The sequence below is a fragment of the Schistocerca serialis genome, chromosome 1 (genome assembly GCF_023864345.2).
Source record: "Schistocerca serialis cubense isolate TAMUIC-IGC-003099 chromosome 1, iqSchSeri2.2, whole genome shotgun sequence".
In the NCBI taxonomy this organism is placed as follows: Eukaryota; Metazoa; Arthropoda; class Insecta; order Orthoptera; family Acrididae; genus Schistocerca; species Schistocerca serialis.
Genome location: NC_064638.1, coordinates 800219814 through 800236396, shown reverse-complemented (window position 1 = coordinate 800236396; position 16583 = coordinate 800219814). Strand labels below are relative to the sequence as shown.

Below are 16583 nucleotides of genomic sequence, written 5' to 3'. Positions count from 1 at the left end.
CGAGACCATTGGCAAAGATGTTAAACACAAGTCAGTTACAAGCTGTTGCTTGAAAGAACATTTGTGCAAGTTGCATTTTAGCCCTTTTACTGTTTCATGACTCATAAACCTGAAAGTGTGGAAAAGAGTCTATCCCAGAAATATTGTCCACTGCAGGGTCAGCCAACACAAGAAAATTTACTGGCCAAGTGCTTTTGCTTTGAGTAAGTAAATCTGGAAGTTTTCCTAGCATGTGTACCTAATAGCATCAATAATTGACAGATTTGCCTCAGCTGTCAGCCAAAGGTGGCAGCACTAAACTTAAGTAGATTGGTTGAATAAGAATACAGAAATACCAGTGTGCATAAGTAACTTCACAGTGTGCTTGCCCATGAACACATTGAAGCAAGTCTTATTTGCTGGGTTTCTTCCTGATAAGTCTGCACTTCCATAGATTTATCACTCACTTGGTACACTTCCATGTACTGGAATGTAGCTGCATTAGAACTGCTAAAGCATACTTCTTGCAAGTGTCCTCCTTTGCTGCACCTGGAGCACGCTGCATGCTGATAAGGGCATGTGCTGCAAGTAAGGCAAGTGAAACGATGTTTATAACCAACTCAGCTGCTGACATGGCTGGTCAGTGCTGGTGTGACTATTTACTGGGTTGTCTGGTGGTGGAATAAGTGGGGGCCCTGCTGGAGCTGGTGTGATGTCCCATGCAACCAGTGCTGGAGGGCTGATTGTTTGCAACATCTTTTTCCATTATGTATGAACTCCGGGAAGCACGGGTTTGAGCTGTTTGAATAACATGTCAGTTCTAGTGTTCAATTCCACCTGTCAACTTTGACAAGTGATGTCCTGTGGAATGTTACAAGTTTATAATGTGAAGGATGTAAGTGACCTATTATTAAATGTTATCTTTGGTTATCTTAGTAACTAGTGTAAGCTATGCTGTTTTCTCCAAGTAATGCACATTTTCCAAGGGTGTGTTTAGGCGGGACCTAAGTGGATAAAAATGAAAATTCTAAAAGAATGCAAAGAATAAACATGCTGCAAAAATGCAAATCTTAAAATCAACAACTAGAAGCAGCCTATGTAGGTGAATTCTAGTTTTCAGTTCCAAGGTTTGTGTTGCAGAAAAAATTGGAAACATTGAAAAATAGCGGAATGTGGAGTCTAAAAGTAAAAAGATATAAAAAATTAAAATCCTGAAAGAAGGCACTCCATATACCTACTGAAAAAAACATGTAATATAACAAACCTAGCAATCTACACCTGGAATTGACCTATATAGTGTGTCCCAGGAGGAAAGGTCATTATTCAGGACAGGGATGATCATTTGAGCAAAAAGCTTCATATAGACATATGCCATGTTCAAATGGTTTCCAAGATAGAACACATTTAATGTACATTGTTATTTATTTTCTGCATTGTTCAATAAATTGTCAGGTTTATACAAGCACAGCAGTTAGAAAGTATTACAACATGCATTTCACAAGGTATCAGCTGAAAAATATGTTTTCGACATGTTCACTTCCAAGCACTACTGTACACATTACATTACAGCTGTTGTACAGTCCTCAAGAAAGGTCCAAATATCCCACGATCAACTTCAATGCATTTGTGCACTCTTGCCTCTGCACCTTCCACAATGAGTACAGCAGAGTCCATGATGGGACCATGCAGTTTATCTCACTAATTCGTGTTTCACTTGTACACCCATCCAATCCCATAAACAAAAATCTAATGGCATAAGGTTTGGTGATCTTGGTGGCTGATTAACTATAGTATCACAATCAGTCCAGCAATTAGGGTAAGTGTGATTGAGATGTTCCCTCACATGTGTGGTAAAATGCAGAGGGGCTATTGTGAAAGTTCATCAGGATAAAATTATATGTCTTCTAGTTCTGCAGAACACTCATTCACTTTATTCTTCTAAATGTATGCGTACTTATTTTAACTAAGCTTACTTCTATGAGTAACTGAGGACTTCAATATAATAAACAGATTTACTGCCTTATTTAGATTACCTTTTTGAATTATAGAATATCAAATGACTTACTTTCTCTCCTAGCCAAATAACGTCTCTCTCTCTCTCTCTCTCTCTCTCTCTTCTCTTTTTTTTTGTTGTTGTTTCCTATTTTTCCAGTATTCCCTCAGTTTCTCTTGATGAAGTCTCTTCCTTTCTTCTGTCCATATTGTTCCCAATTTTTTATTTCTTCTGCTTTGAAAGTCTTCCAAATTTAGTATTTTATTTTTAAAATGGTTTCTTTCTGCTATTTCTGATTCTTTGATGTTGTTTCTTTCTAGATCTTTCCTTCCTTCTGTAATCCATGCTATTGTCAATTTCTTCTTCCAGAAATATAGTAGTATTTGTTTTGTTAGTCTATTTCCATCCATTCAGTAGAGGTGTCCGAAAAAGGTTAATCTTCGTTTGGGCATTACTTCAGATATTTTCTCTATATTTTTGTAGATCTCCTCATTACTTCTTATTTTCCAACCATCTGCAGTTCTTATTGCATACATTATTTTTCTAATAATCCTTCTGTAATAATTCTTCTTTCCAGTACCTCTAGTCTGCCCATCTTATACAGGGTGTTACAAAAAGGTACGGCCAAACTTTCAGGAAACATTCCTCACACACATAGAAAGAAAATATGTTATGTGGACATGTGTCCAGAAATGCTTACTTTCCATGTTAGAGTTCATTTTATTACTTCTCTTCAAATCACATTAATCATGTAATGGAAACACACAGCAACAGAACGTACCAGCGTGACTTCAAACACTTTGTTACAGGAAATGTTCAAAATGTCCTCCGTTAGCGAGGATACATGCATCCACCCTCCATTGCATGGAATCCCTGATGCGCTGATGCAGCCCTGGAGAATGGTGTATTGTATCACAGCCGTCCACAATACGAGCACGAAGAGTCTCTACATTTGGTACCGGGGTTGCGTAGACAAGGGCTTTCAAATGCCCCCATAAATGAAAGTCAAGAGGGTTGAGGTCAGGAGAGCATGGAGGCCATGGAATTGGTCCGCCTCTACCAATCCATCTGTCACCGAATCTGTTGTTGAGAAGCGTACGAACACTTCGACTGAAATGTGCAGGAGCTCCATCGTGCATGAACCACATGTTGTGTCGTACTTCTAAAGGCACATGTTCAACATTACCTTCCTTCAATTGGGCCAACTGGCGGTGAATTGAGGAAGTACAGTACATACTGACGAAACTAAAATGAGCTCCAACATGGAAATTAAGCGTTTCCGGACACATGTCCACATAACATCTTTTCTTTATTTGTGTGTGAGGAATGTTTCCTGAAAGTATGGCCGTACCTTTTTGTAACACCCTGTAGTTCATTATTACGCATTCAGATCCATATAAACATTTCTTCTTGTAAATATTTTTGGTCAAACCATATGCTCTTTCCATTTTGTTAATTCTTACATCCATTGCAGATTTTTCTAGTCCATTCTGTTGTATAGTCTCTCCAAGATAATTAAATTTGTTTACTCACTCTATTTTACTTATTTGTGTTTCTATGTATTTTGGCACATTTTTTATATTTGTCAAGAATTTTGTTTTTTCAGCTGAAATTTTAAGACCAGTTCTGTTTGCTATTTTTTCCTCGTTTATCTGAATAACCGCCTCTGTCAGGTTTTCTGAAAGTATTGCAAAATCATCCACAAAAGCCAAGCAGTTTACCTTAATTCCATTTGTTTTCCTTCCCAGAATTATTGGTTCAATTTTGTGATTTTTTTAGCTCCGAATTCCAGATCTTTACAATTTTTTATAGAACACAGTTAAACAGTATAGGTGATAAACCATCACCTTGTCTAACACCAGTTTTTATTTCAAATGGCTGAGATACTTTTCCCATAAATTTGACTTTAGATATTGTACCTGTTAGTGTTTCATGAATTATATTTGCTAATTTTTATTTAAAACCAAATTCTCTAATGATTTTATTGATTGTTTCTCTGTCTATACAATCAAATGCTTTCCTGAAATCAATAAATGACACTATTATTGATTTGCTGGTTAACATTCTATGGTGGATTATTGACTTTAAGTTAAAAATTTGTTCTGCACAGGATCTTCCCTTTCAAAAACCACCCTGATATTCTCCCAGTTGTTTGTCTTAAGTATCTACTACTCTTTTCAGGAGAATTTTTGATAATATTTTGTATTCCAATGCCAGAAGTGACACTTCTCTGTGATTATTGACACTTTGTTTGTCTCTCTTTTTATGTAGCGGGTGGATTAATGCTGTTTTCCGTTCAACTGGAATCTTTTCAGTTTTCCAAATGTTCACAAGAAGCAGTTGTAGATCCTTTATGAGTTTTGGTTATGACCACTTCCATAACTCTGCTGTAATGGAGTCTTCACCATTTGCTTTATTGTTTATGAGTGTTTTGATGGTTTCATGAATTTCTAACTCTGTTGGTGGGAAATTTTCCTCTAGATTTTGAGGTGTCACTGGAAATTCTAATTTATCTGTTGGAACTGGACAGTTTAACAACTTTATCAGGTTACCTTTCATTCAGAAGGCTATTGCACTCAGCAACTGTTATTGACTTGTGAATAATAGATATCAGCTATCAGTCAACCTTTTTCAATTTTACTGGCAGATCTAGATTTCAGCTAGAAATTAGCCATTCTCAATGCACTATCATTTTTGATCAATGCATGTAATGGACTGTGGATGAAGCCTGACCAACAGGCATTACATGCATTGATCAAAAATGATAGTGCATTGAGAATGGCTAGTTTCTAGCTGAAATCTAGATCTGCCAATAAAATTTAAAAAGGAAGACTGATAGATGAAATCTATTATTTAGAAGTTTAACAGCTTTTCAAAAAATTTTGCTAAAATTTCACAATTTTCTTTGTTATTTAATCCCATTTTGCCATTTTCATCTTTGAAACAAATACTTGCTGCCTGGTATCCTTTAAGTATGTGTTTAAAAGTTAGGTAAAAATTTCTAGTATTATTTTTGGTGAAAGTTTCTTGTATTTCAATGAGCTGGGAATTTTCAAAGTTTCTTTCGATTTTCCAGATAATTTTTGATGTTTCTTTTCTTTGTTGTCAGAATTGTTCAAGGTCTTCCTCTTTTTTCAAACATCTCCATCTTTGAGCTCTTTGTATTAGTGCTTCTTCACACTTCTCATTCCACCATGTCTTCTTTTTATTTTTGGTCAATCCTAAAGTTTTCTCTGCTGCTTGAGTGATCTGCATCTGGAGTTCAGACTTATCACCTTCTTTACTTGTCTCAATTTCTTCTTTAAATTTTTCTTTATATTCTTTTGTAATATTAGCTGTAGTGGTGTTGTATCTGATCACTTTCTTGGTTGCCTTTTTTGCTTTAGATGGGAGAAATTTTATTTTAATCTTAAAGAGATAATGATCTGAGTCGATTTCCCCATTTCTGACTATTTTAACATTCATAATTTCCATGATATACATCTCTTTTACTTTATACAACATCGTTAACATTTTCCATGTCCTGCCTGCAAATGGTCAAAACAGAGAAAAGAAGCACAGTCAGCCAAAATGAAAATCTACTGGCAAGAGAGGAAAACACAATCAGGGAAGAGATAAAAATCTTCATGGTCCATAGCAGGCAGGAAAAAAAACTTAATATAAAACAGTATTTCACATTCACACCTTCATTCACTCTCATAACGAAGCACAATTACAATAGTAATTAATAAACAATTAGAAACAAACATAACTGCAAATAAAAATGACAGTATTTTGACTGCAGCCCAAGAATTGTCAGTCAGCTAGTGACGTCTACCAGATCATTTAGAAACTATTTACACATGTGAATGACAATTTCACTCTGCAGTGGAGTGTGCACTGATATGAAACTGCCTGGCAGATTAAAACTGTGTGCCGGACCGAGACTTGAACTTGGGACCTTTGCCTTTTGCGGCCAAGTGCTTGCCCGTGAAAGGCAGAGGTCCCGAGTTTGAGTCTCGGTCCAGCACACAGTTTTAATCTGCCAGGAAGTTTCTTACTTACACCCGGGTATCTGATGCCACCTTTCCTACTTTTGATTCATACTGTATGTCTGTTGACTGCTGTTACGATTTCAATAGGTAAGGTGCTATGCCTCAACAAATAGAAACCTACTGGATTTTAATCACATTGAAAATAAGACAGCAACATTCAGATGAAATAATCAAAACAACCAATGAAGAATTAAACGTCACACAAATGAAATGTATTGTAATCAAGTGACTGTAATTTTTAATCATGAGAATAAATAACAGGGAAATGATACATCTTACAGAAAGTACCACAGACCTCACTACTAGATTGCCGGACGAGTGAAAGCTACAGAGTTACACAGAAGTGTGATTGCAGTCTTCTACTTGGTTATTAATTGCCATTGTTACGAATGAAATGCACCCTAGAAGATATTTCAGTCCATGATTTACAGTTATTTTTATTAAGTCCACAGCACATTAAAAATGCCAAGACAGGTTTGTTGTGATCATACCAACGAAAGTCACTAGATCGCAGGCCGATCAAAAGACAGGTCATAACCTTAGATTTCATAAACTATGATGTAAACTGTACAAACAGTTAGTCATATGTTTAACACAGGCCCAGCCATTCAATTGTTCATGGGACATTGATATGTGCAGAAAGTCACCATGTGCTGGCAGTATAACTACCCTATATATTTCAACAATATGTTGCTTTTCCTGCACAAGTCACTGAACTTCACTTTCAGAAGTAAAATGGGAACTTGTAAGAATATCTGTAACACATACTGAAAACCCTGGTAAACATTCTACAGTCAGGAATTCAGTATCTCAGAAAGTGCTGTGGTATCCTCCAGCAGCAGCAGCAGCAGCAGCAGCAGCAGCAGTGGCACTACCATCACAGAAGCTCTAAACATATACCATATATGCATATTCATCATTAATGTAGCTGTGTGGTATTCTAGCCAGTGCGTGTATAAACACAGTTAATGAATCCTTCTCTCTGATACTCTCTCAGTCCCTTGCCTTGCACTAACTACTTCACTCATGACACACCACGGATAATTGTGCATTGAAATGTGCCCGCTCGATAGAGAGAGTTATACAATAGAATAATCCTCCACCCAAACAACATTTAAAACTTGCGAATGATTCAAAATTTTTCAAGTGTATTTTTGTTGTGTGAAGGAGGCCCATTCCAACAGTGATGGGATTATATTTTTGGCTTATTATTGCCATTAATACCTTTTATAACACCCATTCATGATCTGAAAAAAATAAGAGATTTCATTAATGATTCTCATCGCTGGGGGGGGAAAAAAAAAAAAAAAAAAAAAAAAAAAAAAAAAAGAAAGAAAGAAAGAAAGATTACATCTCGGGCCAACGGGTTTTGATTGTCTGCCATCACTGTTCAGTGATCCTAGACTGTGGAAGTTTAATAAAATTCTCACACTGAAATACTGTATGAATTAAGATAATCGGACTTTAATATTGGCCCCTTGTGCTGAACTGCATTTTGAAATATCAGGTCTAGTAACTGAGAGTATTAAGCTAGTGGGTTTTAGTAGTGTACAGGCACCTAGCGGTGACGCACATGTCTTCTTTGAGAAACTTGGGGACCTCTTAATGTACTTTGGTATACCAAAATGGGAGAAATATAATATTGTCACTGGAGGGGGGGTAAATTCAAGCTCTGATGTTCTGCAGGGCAAAGTGACAGAGCTCATAAATTTGCTTCGACAATTTAACCTATACTATGTTAACTGTAAACCTATAAGGGGCTGTGCCTGTCTAGGCAATATATTTACAAATATTAGGAAAACTTGTATGAACACTGACATAATTAGTCTCCATCTCTCAGATCATGATGCAGTATTTATTAGTCCTCGTAATGCAACTTCAGACTGCACCAACCCAAAAGCGAAAATCGAGACTACTAGACCAATGAGTAGAGAGGATGGGTAGGTTTAGACAATCACTTGTTTCATTTGGGACTCCCTTTTTAGTAGGCTTCAACATTGTTCCTCTGATATTGTTTTCACTGAGTTTTTCTCTATTTTTAAATATATTCAAGAATAGCATCCATCTGGAAAAATGTACAGTAAATATTAGTAGTAATTACAAAAAAAGGAAAAAACAAAGAATGGTATACTCCACAATTAGGGCAATTGAAAAATACTGTTATGCTATTTTCCGGCATGTACAAAACTGGTAAATCAGAAGCGTATAAAGAATTGTAGGTTACAGTTAAGTATAACTATAGGCAGGCTATCAATGAAGCAAAGAAACTACATAATAAAGTAAACATAGAGAAGTTCAAAAACAAATGCAAAAAAGCCTGGAGTGAAATTAACACTATTGCCCACACTAAACAAAAAGATGAAATTGCCACAACCACAGAAGAATTTAATAAATTTTATATCCAATCCACTGAAGAAATTAGTAGTTCAGTAAGTGCACTAGTATCATGGACAACTGCTTTGAATAATGTTTCCCGAGCACTTTCACTTTCACACAAGTATGTCCAAAAACTATACTCAAAACAATGAAAAATTTCAAACCTTCAGTTAGTGTTGATTACTATGATTTGTCAAGTAATTTGTTGAAAGATGTTACCGACTGTGTAATTTAGCCTTTAACTTATTGTGTAAATAACTGTCTAGTTGAGAGTAAGTTCCTTGATGCCCGCCCGGTTAGCTGTGCGGTCTAATGCATGGCTTTCCGGATTGGGAAGGAGAGTCTGGTCCCTGGCACGAATCCGCCCGGTGGAGTTGTGTCGAGGTCCGGTGAGCTGGCCAGTCTGTGGATGGTTTTTAAGGCGGTTTTCCACCTGCCTCAGCGAATGTCGGCTGGTTCCCCTTATTCTGCCTCAATTACACTGTGTCAGCAATTGCTGCGCAAACAAGTTCTCCACGTACACCACTATTACTCTACCACACAAACATACGGGTTACACTCATCTGGTGTGAGATGTTCTGTGGGGGGGGGGGGGGGGGGGTCAACCGGGGGCCGAACCGCACAATAACCCTAAAAGAGTGATTCGGTGTGGGGCAGCGGAGGGGTAAAGTGGACTGCGGTTGTCATTGTGGGATGTGGACCTTTGTGGCTGCGACGGGGATGGAGCCCCTCCGTCATTTCTAGGCCTCCGGTTAAGATATAATACAAGTTCCTTGATAAACTAAAAATTTCTAGAGTTGTGCCTATATGTAAAAAAAGGTTAAAACAACTGTCCCACTAGATATAGGACCATATCCATGATGGCAACACTATAAATATATTTAAATCTTTCCTAGAGAACCGCCAACAAGTTTTGTGCATTGGTACAGAGAAGTGAAATTTGGTTTGCGTTCAGTCTGGAGTGCTACAAGGGTCAGGGCTCGGACCTTTATTGTTTCTGTTAACCATTAATGAATTGCCTTATTCATTAACTCTCACACAATATTGTATGCCAATGACAACTTTTCTAAAAAGCTCAGATCTAGCGACACTGCAAACATTGCTTTTCAAGCTGATTTTCTGCTATTGCTGTTGCTGGTGTTTTCATGATTTGCATATGTTACTGTTTCTTTGAGTTTGCAGGTGCTGCATTAGATTTTAGTTTGTCACCACCCAAAACTGACCTTTTTTCACAGAAGTCTCAATAGATTCAATATCTGTTGTTAAGAATTACCATGATTCTAAAATGTTACGAGCTATGATGCGGAGTATTGTAGTGGACGATAAAAGTTGTTGTGGCTTTTGCACTTACTCGTGCAAACTATGTTGATAATTTATTTCACATATGTACACTCCTGGAAATTGAAATAAGAACACCGTGAATTCATTGTCCCAGGAAGGGGAAACTTTATTGACACATTCCTGGGGTCAGATACATCACATGATCACACTGACAGAGCCACAGGCACATAGACACAGGCAACAGAGCATGCACAATGTCGGCACTAGTACAGTGTATATCCACCTTTCGCAGCAATGCAGGCTGCTATTCTCCAATGGAGACGATCGTAGAGATGCTGGATGTAGTCCTGTGGAACGGCTTGCCATGCCATTTCCACCTGGCGCCTCAGTTGGACCAGCGTTCGTGCTGGACGTGCAGACCGCGTGAGACGACGCTTCATCCAGTCCCAAACATGCTCAATGGGGGACAGATCCAGAGATCTTGCTGGCCAGGGTAGTTGACTTACACCTTCTAGAGCACGTTGGGTGGCACAGGATACATGCGGACATGCATTGTCCTGTTGGAACAGCAAGTTCCCTTGCCGGTCTAGGAATGGTAGAACGATGGGTTCGATGATGATTTGGATGTACCGTGCACTATTCAGTGTCCCCTCGACGATCACCAGTGGTGTACGGCCAGTGTAGGAGATCGCTCCCCACACCATGATGCCGGGTGTTGGCCGTGTGTGCCTCGGTCGTATGCAGTCCTGATTGTGGCGCTCACCTGCACGGCGCCAAACACGCATACGACCATCATTGGCACCAAGGCAGAAGCGACTCTCATCGCTGAAGACGACACGTCTCCATTCGCCCCTCCATTCATGCCTGTCGCGACACCACTGGAGGCGGGCTGCACGATGTTGGGGCGTGAGCGGAAGACGGCCTAACGGTGTGCGGGACCGTAGCCCAGCTTCATGGAGACGGTTGCCGAATGGTCCTCGCCGATACCCCAGGAGCAACAGTGTCCCTAATTTGCTGGGAAGTGGCGGTGCGGTCCCCTACGGCACTGCGTAGGATCCTACGGTCTTGGCGTGCATCCGTGCGTCGCTGCAGTCCGGTCCCAGGTCGACGGGCACGTGCACCTTCCGCCGACCACTGGCGACAACATCGATGTACTGTGGAGACCTCACGCCCCACGTGTTGAGCAATTCGGCGGTACGTCCACCCGGCCTCCCACATGCCCACTATACGCCCTCGCTCAAAGTCCGTCAACTGCACATACGGTTCACGTCCACGCTGTCGCGGCATGCTACCAGTGTTAAAGACTGCGATGGAGCTCCGTATGCCACGGCAAACTGGCTGACACTGACGGCGGCGGTGCACAAATGCTGCGCAGCTAGCGCCATTCGACGGCCAACACCGCGGTTCCTGGTGTGTCCGCTGTGCCGTGCGTGTGATCATTGCTTGTACAGCCCTCTCGCAGTGTCCGGAGCAAGTATGGTGGGTCTGACACACCGGTGTCAATGTGTTCTTTTTTCCATTTCCAGGAGTGTATAACAGTAGACAGTAAGACATTTAATTGTGGTGGGTACTAATTCTGGTCTTTTGTCTGTTGAAGGCCTTTGCACTAGAACACAGATGGAACCCTATACAAAGAGGCAAATCCTATGTGAATATATGTCTTCATTTTGCATTACTGTGTAAATCTCTGTACATCAATTTTCAGTGCTGACCACAAATACCATTAACAGTTAATATCTTAGGAAATGAGTGTGAAAATTCTGAGATAACTGAAAAGGATTACAGAAGCTATGTGATTACCAGCTTCAAACCCTACAATTTTTGCAGATTTTATTTTTTTTAGTTGATTTTAGCTGGCTTACCCTGAAGAAAGTGTAAAGGCACACAACATAATGCAGCACGTTTACCACAATACCATTGTAACTCCCAAGTGCAAAGCATCCAGTTAATAGTGTGCAGATTACATTTTAGCTTCAAGAAATTTTATACATAGGCTTTCATTAAGTATATTGCCTTTCATGTGTACTTTTGGTACCTTTTCTTTTTTAATGGTGTTAGAAGATACCATAATTCACTTACAATTGAATTTGAACCCATGATTAATTCATCATCAGCAAATATCTACAGTTTTGAAACTGCCCATTAATTAATGTTTAAAAAAATATTAGTTCATTAATGCAATGTGACACACACACACACACACACACACACACACACACACACACACACACACACACACACACATCTATGATTGTTATTGTAACTGTACCTAATACCTTTGGTATATCATTTATGAAAGGTAAAAACACAAGCAGACCAAATTTTACATTCCACCATTGGCAGCTTTGTTTTACTCCAGCAACCAGATGTTAATTTGAGCTGCTGTTTATATTGTTAAGGCATTAACTCTATCCACCAATGGCAATGCTTGAACATTTTAGATTTTTGTGTAGAATCCTCTAGTTTCCACACTCAAGACCTTTGAGAGGTCACAGAAAATGGAAACACACTAATGGAAAATGAGAAAGGTAACAGTTACGAATTAATTCACATAGCAAAGAATATATGCAGTTTACTGTTGTTGGAGCCGAAGTATGACTGTACTAAGTTGATAAATTTTACTGACGAATATATGCGAGATCATAAATATTGCTGGAAAAGTGATAAAAGTAATTTACTATTCCATTTATCCCAACATGTTCAGTACTTTTAAAAATGCTTTCATTACATGTATTTAACCCTTTTGCTGCTATGGACACAGATTTCTGCATTCTGTTCTGAGGGCGACTTTTGTTATAGCTCTACTGCTCGCCAAATGCCGGTGCCTGTTCTGAGAGACGGTGTTCCAGACGATATGAAATACTTATCATACGACTTTAAGAAAGCTATTTGTTGACAAAATTTGATTTTTTTGCCCATCTTGCAGAGTCTGATACCTTCGCTTGATAAAGGACTAAATTCATTTTCGTTATATGCCATAATTAATGCACTGCGTGAAATAAGTAAAACATCGTGTGAAATTTTAAAGATTTTGCAGAGGTAAAAATGTATTGTGAAAACTTTGAGTATTGTTGATTTTAGGTCATACACTGCAGTGAATGAAATATAGATATCGAAATTTTATTTAAAATTGAGAGTAGAATTGTATCTCGTTTCATTCTTGAGTTACTGGGTATTATATCCGACGGAAAGTCATGCACAATTCAAGATACCGGAATGAGGTTTCCTGCAAATGCTAGCATGCAATGAGGCATATATGTTGTATGATAAATACTCAAAACTTTTTTATTCGCCAAAACATGTAAGCAACTGACCCGCATCAATGAGAGGTTGGCAGCTTAGGAGGCATACAGATATTTATAGCAGTGTAGGAAAATCCAAGCGTGTTCACGTCCACAACACCTGCAGCAGAATGGCAGACGGAACGTGTATGCACATCCACAGCAGTGAAAGGCTTAATCTTTTAAATCTGAGTTTCCCCAAACACTGATATTTTTGTGGTCGACATGCAGCAGTTAATACAATGCAGTAGCCAGAACAGCAGCAGTTTGTCCACAGTAGGCTGCATGAACATGTCTCCCAAAATCAAAAAAGCACTGTCACTGTTTCACACTACACGACCCTCTAGTGAATGTATATAGCGTATGGCTTACTCTCCTAAGCAACTACTGCAAAAGCTATTTTCTAGGCACATCTATATTTGCAGGCTTTGCAAGCAACTGAGTCAGCAAAAAATTGAAATTATCTCCAACTTTAGATGGAAACGTAGCAATTGTAAGATACAGAACATCATTAGGAGATAACCAGATAGCAGAGTTGAAATGTTTACATCTTTCTTTAAGTGAATGCCTTTCAGGTGCTGATAGACTCAGTGATGTACACATTGGTGCAAGAGGAAATTTTCACACACAACTCAATGGAAAATTCCTCAACATGCTCTGCCTCAGTTTTACACCACAATAAGTGTGCAGACAACTAAATTACTCATGAGTGTTACAGGAACAGAAGCTTACAGTTCATCAGTACAAATCATCAGTCGCTGACAAACACGAGGAGAGGAAAAATGAATGAAGTAAACCTGACTACAGGACAAGAAAGTACAGTCATACATGTATTAACTATAAAAGAAAACAGCACACACACACACACAACAAAAGCAAAAGGAAATGTAAGGCTACATAATTTCTTTGTAAAATACCAAATATATATCACACACAAGTTGTATCTTTAGAGAATAAATGTCTTGGCAGTGCTTGATTATGCAATAAAATAAAGTTTTATATCTTGCCCACAATACTGAAATGTAACATACTCGAATTCCAAAAGGTTGATTTCATTACATACCAGCACACAATTGCAGAGCCTTCAGGAGGGGGAAAAACCACAATCTACACTGACAAAAGGCCATTTGTAAGCTGCAATAAAATGTGATCATAATGACATAATATTTTGTATACAAAATTCAGGAAAGTATGAACTGTTTTTAAGTAATGTATACAATTGAACTGAATTTCAGGACTCTTCTTAAAACACAATACATGCAATTTTGGAAAATGTGTACATTCTCTAAGAGTTGTGCTGCTTTATTTTACAACAATTCATTCACATCAAAAATATTTCTTATCAATCTACAGATTCATATTTTGTACTGACAGATGTTATGCAAAATAGTTTCATCTATAGCTTTTACGGACACTATCTTCAGATACTTCACAAATACAGAAAAGTGTACTGAACAGGCTGTTTCCCAACAAGTATAGAATCTCACACTAAATACACAAAACTGGATGAAAACATTTTACATCACAACCAACCCTCTCACTGACCAGAAGTTCATAACCACTATGTTGTATAGTGTGTGGAGTCTGAGATCAATTACAAAACCAATCTGAAATTGTTCACAAAAATGAATGTTTATGCACATGTATGGGTTCATTTACGAATTAATGAAAATACTCATTCCTTCTACACCATGCCTTTTTTGTTATTATTACAATATCATCATCATCATCATCATCATCATCATCATCATCACACTAAAATGACAATTTTTGTGACTCAGATCACCAGCTAAATACAATATGCCCTGAAATGTAAACAGGAAAAGTATGTCACACTAGGATATAAAGTCTCAACAATTCCACATAAAATTCTGTGCATTTGATACAGTTAGTAACTGACCATCTCTCTCTCTCTCTCTCTCTCTCTCTCTCTCTCTCTCTCTCTCTCTCTCTCTCACACACACACACACACACACACACACACACACAGAGAGAGAGAGAGAGAGAGAGAGAGAGAGAGAGAGAGAGAGAGAGAGAGAGCGCAAGCTTTCTGTATCCACACGAAAGATCAATTTTCATTTTATACAAAATATTGCCAGAGAAATAAAAACAGATCTGTTCAGCATTACAGAATGATACTGTAAGTTATGTCTTAAAATCTTCTTACTTAAATCTTTCAGTAAGTGATTCTGTACCCCTACATGGTGAAAAACATTGACAACAGTAAGCCCATCTTCAAGGTCAAGATCATTTCCTGTTTCTGAACATTTGGAATTAATTGGTACACACAGATGGAATGACACATATATCACAACATTATTTTCAGGTATTTGTATGCTCACTAAAGATATTGTGTGATGTAATATATGTAATTCATTTGGTCCAAATAGAAGGAATGATGAAGAAGAATGATTTATACTGATATTGTGTTCAAAATACTGTCTGAAGGTTAAAAAACAATGTAGTGAAAGGTAATTATTTTGGAAATTGAATCATAAGTAAGACATCTGTTTATAACCTATGCTTCGAATGACAAAATTTCACTGGCATGTAGAGTGTATTATATCAAAACAGAAAATATTAACATTTAGTCCACAAATTACTGTACACATGGAATTTTATAAAATATGTCAATTTTTTTAAAAAGTCTGACTTCTATTTACAGTTTTAAAAAGTAATACAAATAAAATATTTCCCTGAGAAGAAGCCTGCACGATATCATCCTATTGTACAAAATTAAAATTACAGCGTCCAATAATGAAGTGACCACTGGACAAGTCAATTCAAACAGTTATGCAGTGTTATTGTTCACCACTGAAGAGAAAACTAAATTTGTATACAATATATTTGAGCCTCTTCCCAGTCAAGTTTGTACAACACACAGCTATACTAAAATAAATAAATAAAACTTTTCATTTTATAAGTATATGTTCTAACAATACACTGTATGTACATGTCATTATTGGTAAGACCACTTCAGAAGTTTCTAATCATACTGTTCCAAAATAATGTGAAAAATTAAAAAGTCTTTAAAGTTAGTGCTCTCAGAGTCTGCTATTTTGGTCAGCTTAAATATTATGCAACAATTACGGTAAGCTAACTAGAGGAATAAAATGGTGCCGATCAAATTCTCAGATAAAATTTACAGATAACACAACACACACAATCATAACACGAACTGTATCACATTACTTCACAGCTTTTTATATAAATATGAAATTGCTGCAGCTTAATCTTAAAAATGGGAAATAAATTAAAAGTAACTATACACAAAACATAAACCGTACATTTCAGATAATAGCTCTTCTTACACTATCGTATTTTCATATGTTTAAAATTAACCTGGAAACCACTTCAATTATTTCAGTTTGCACAAGCAGTTAATAACGAATCCCACATGCATAGGTCCTATCACGAAATGTTGTCAGACAAGCTAAAATGAGATGATAGGGTGTCCTGATCACTGGTATTTGGGCCATCACACTGTACCAGGAAGTTAATTATACGGCGAGTTTGAGCTATTCCTCTACTGCTGCCTACAGCCTGTTGTAAAGAAAGAGAGAAATTTCTTCTTTGAGTATAATAATACATTACAACAAAAATATTTACAATATGTACAATTAAATATTGTTATTTATA

General features: G+C 37.7%; 1 protein-coding gene across 1 annotated transcript in view; it reads right to left on the bottom strand.

Moving 5' to 3' along the window:
- Nucleotides 1-13761: 13761 nt before the first annotated feature.
- Nucleotides 13762-16583, bottom strand: part of LOC126483916 (protein wings apart-like) — a 104587-nt gene continuing 101765 nt past the window's right edge. Inside the window, exon 13 of the mRNA XM_050107192.1 lies at nt 13762-16487. Coding sequence (XP_049963149.1) covers nt 16356-16487 — 132 coding nt within the window. The 3' untranslated portion in view covers nt 13762-16355. The remainder of the gene's footprint in view (nt 16488-16583) is intronic.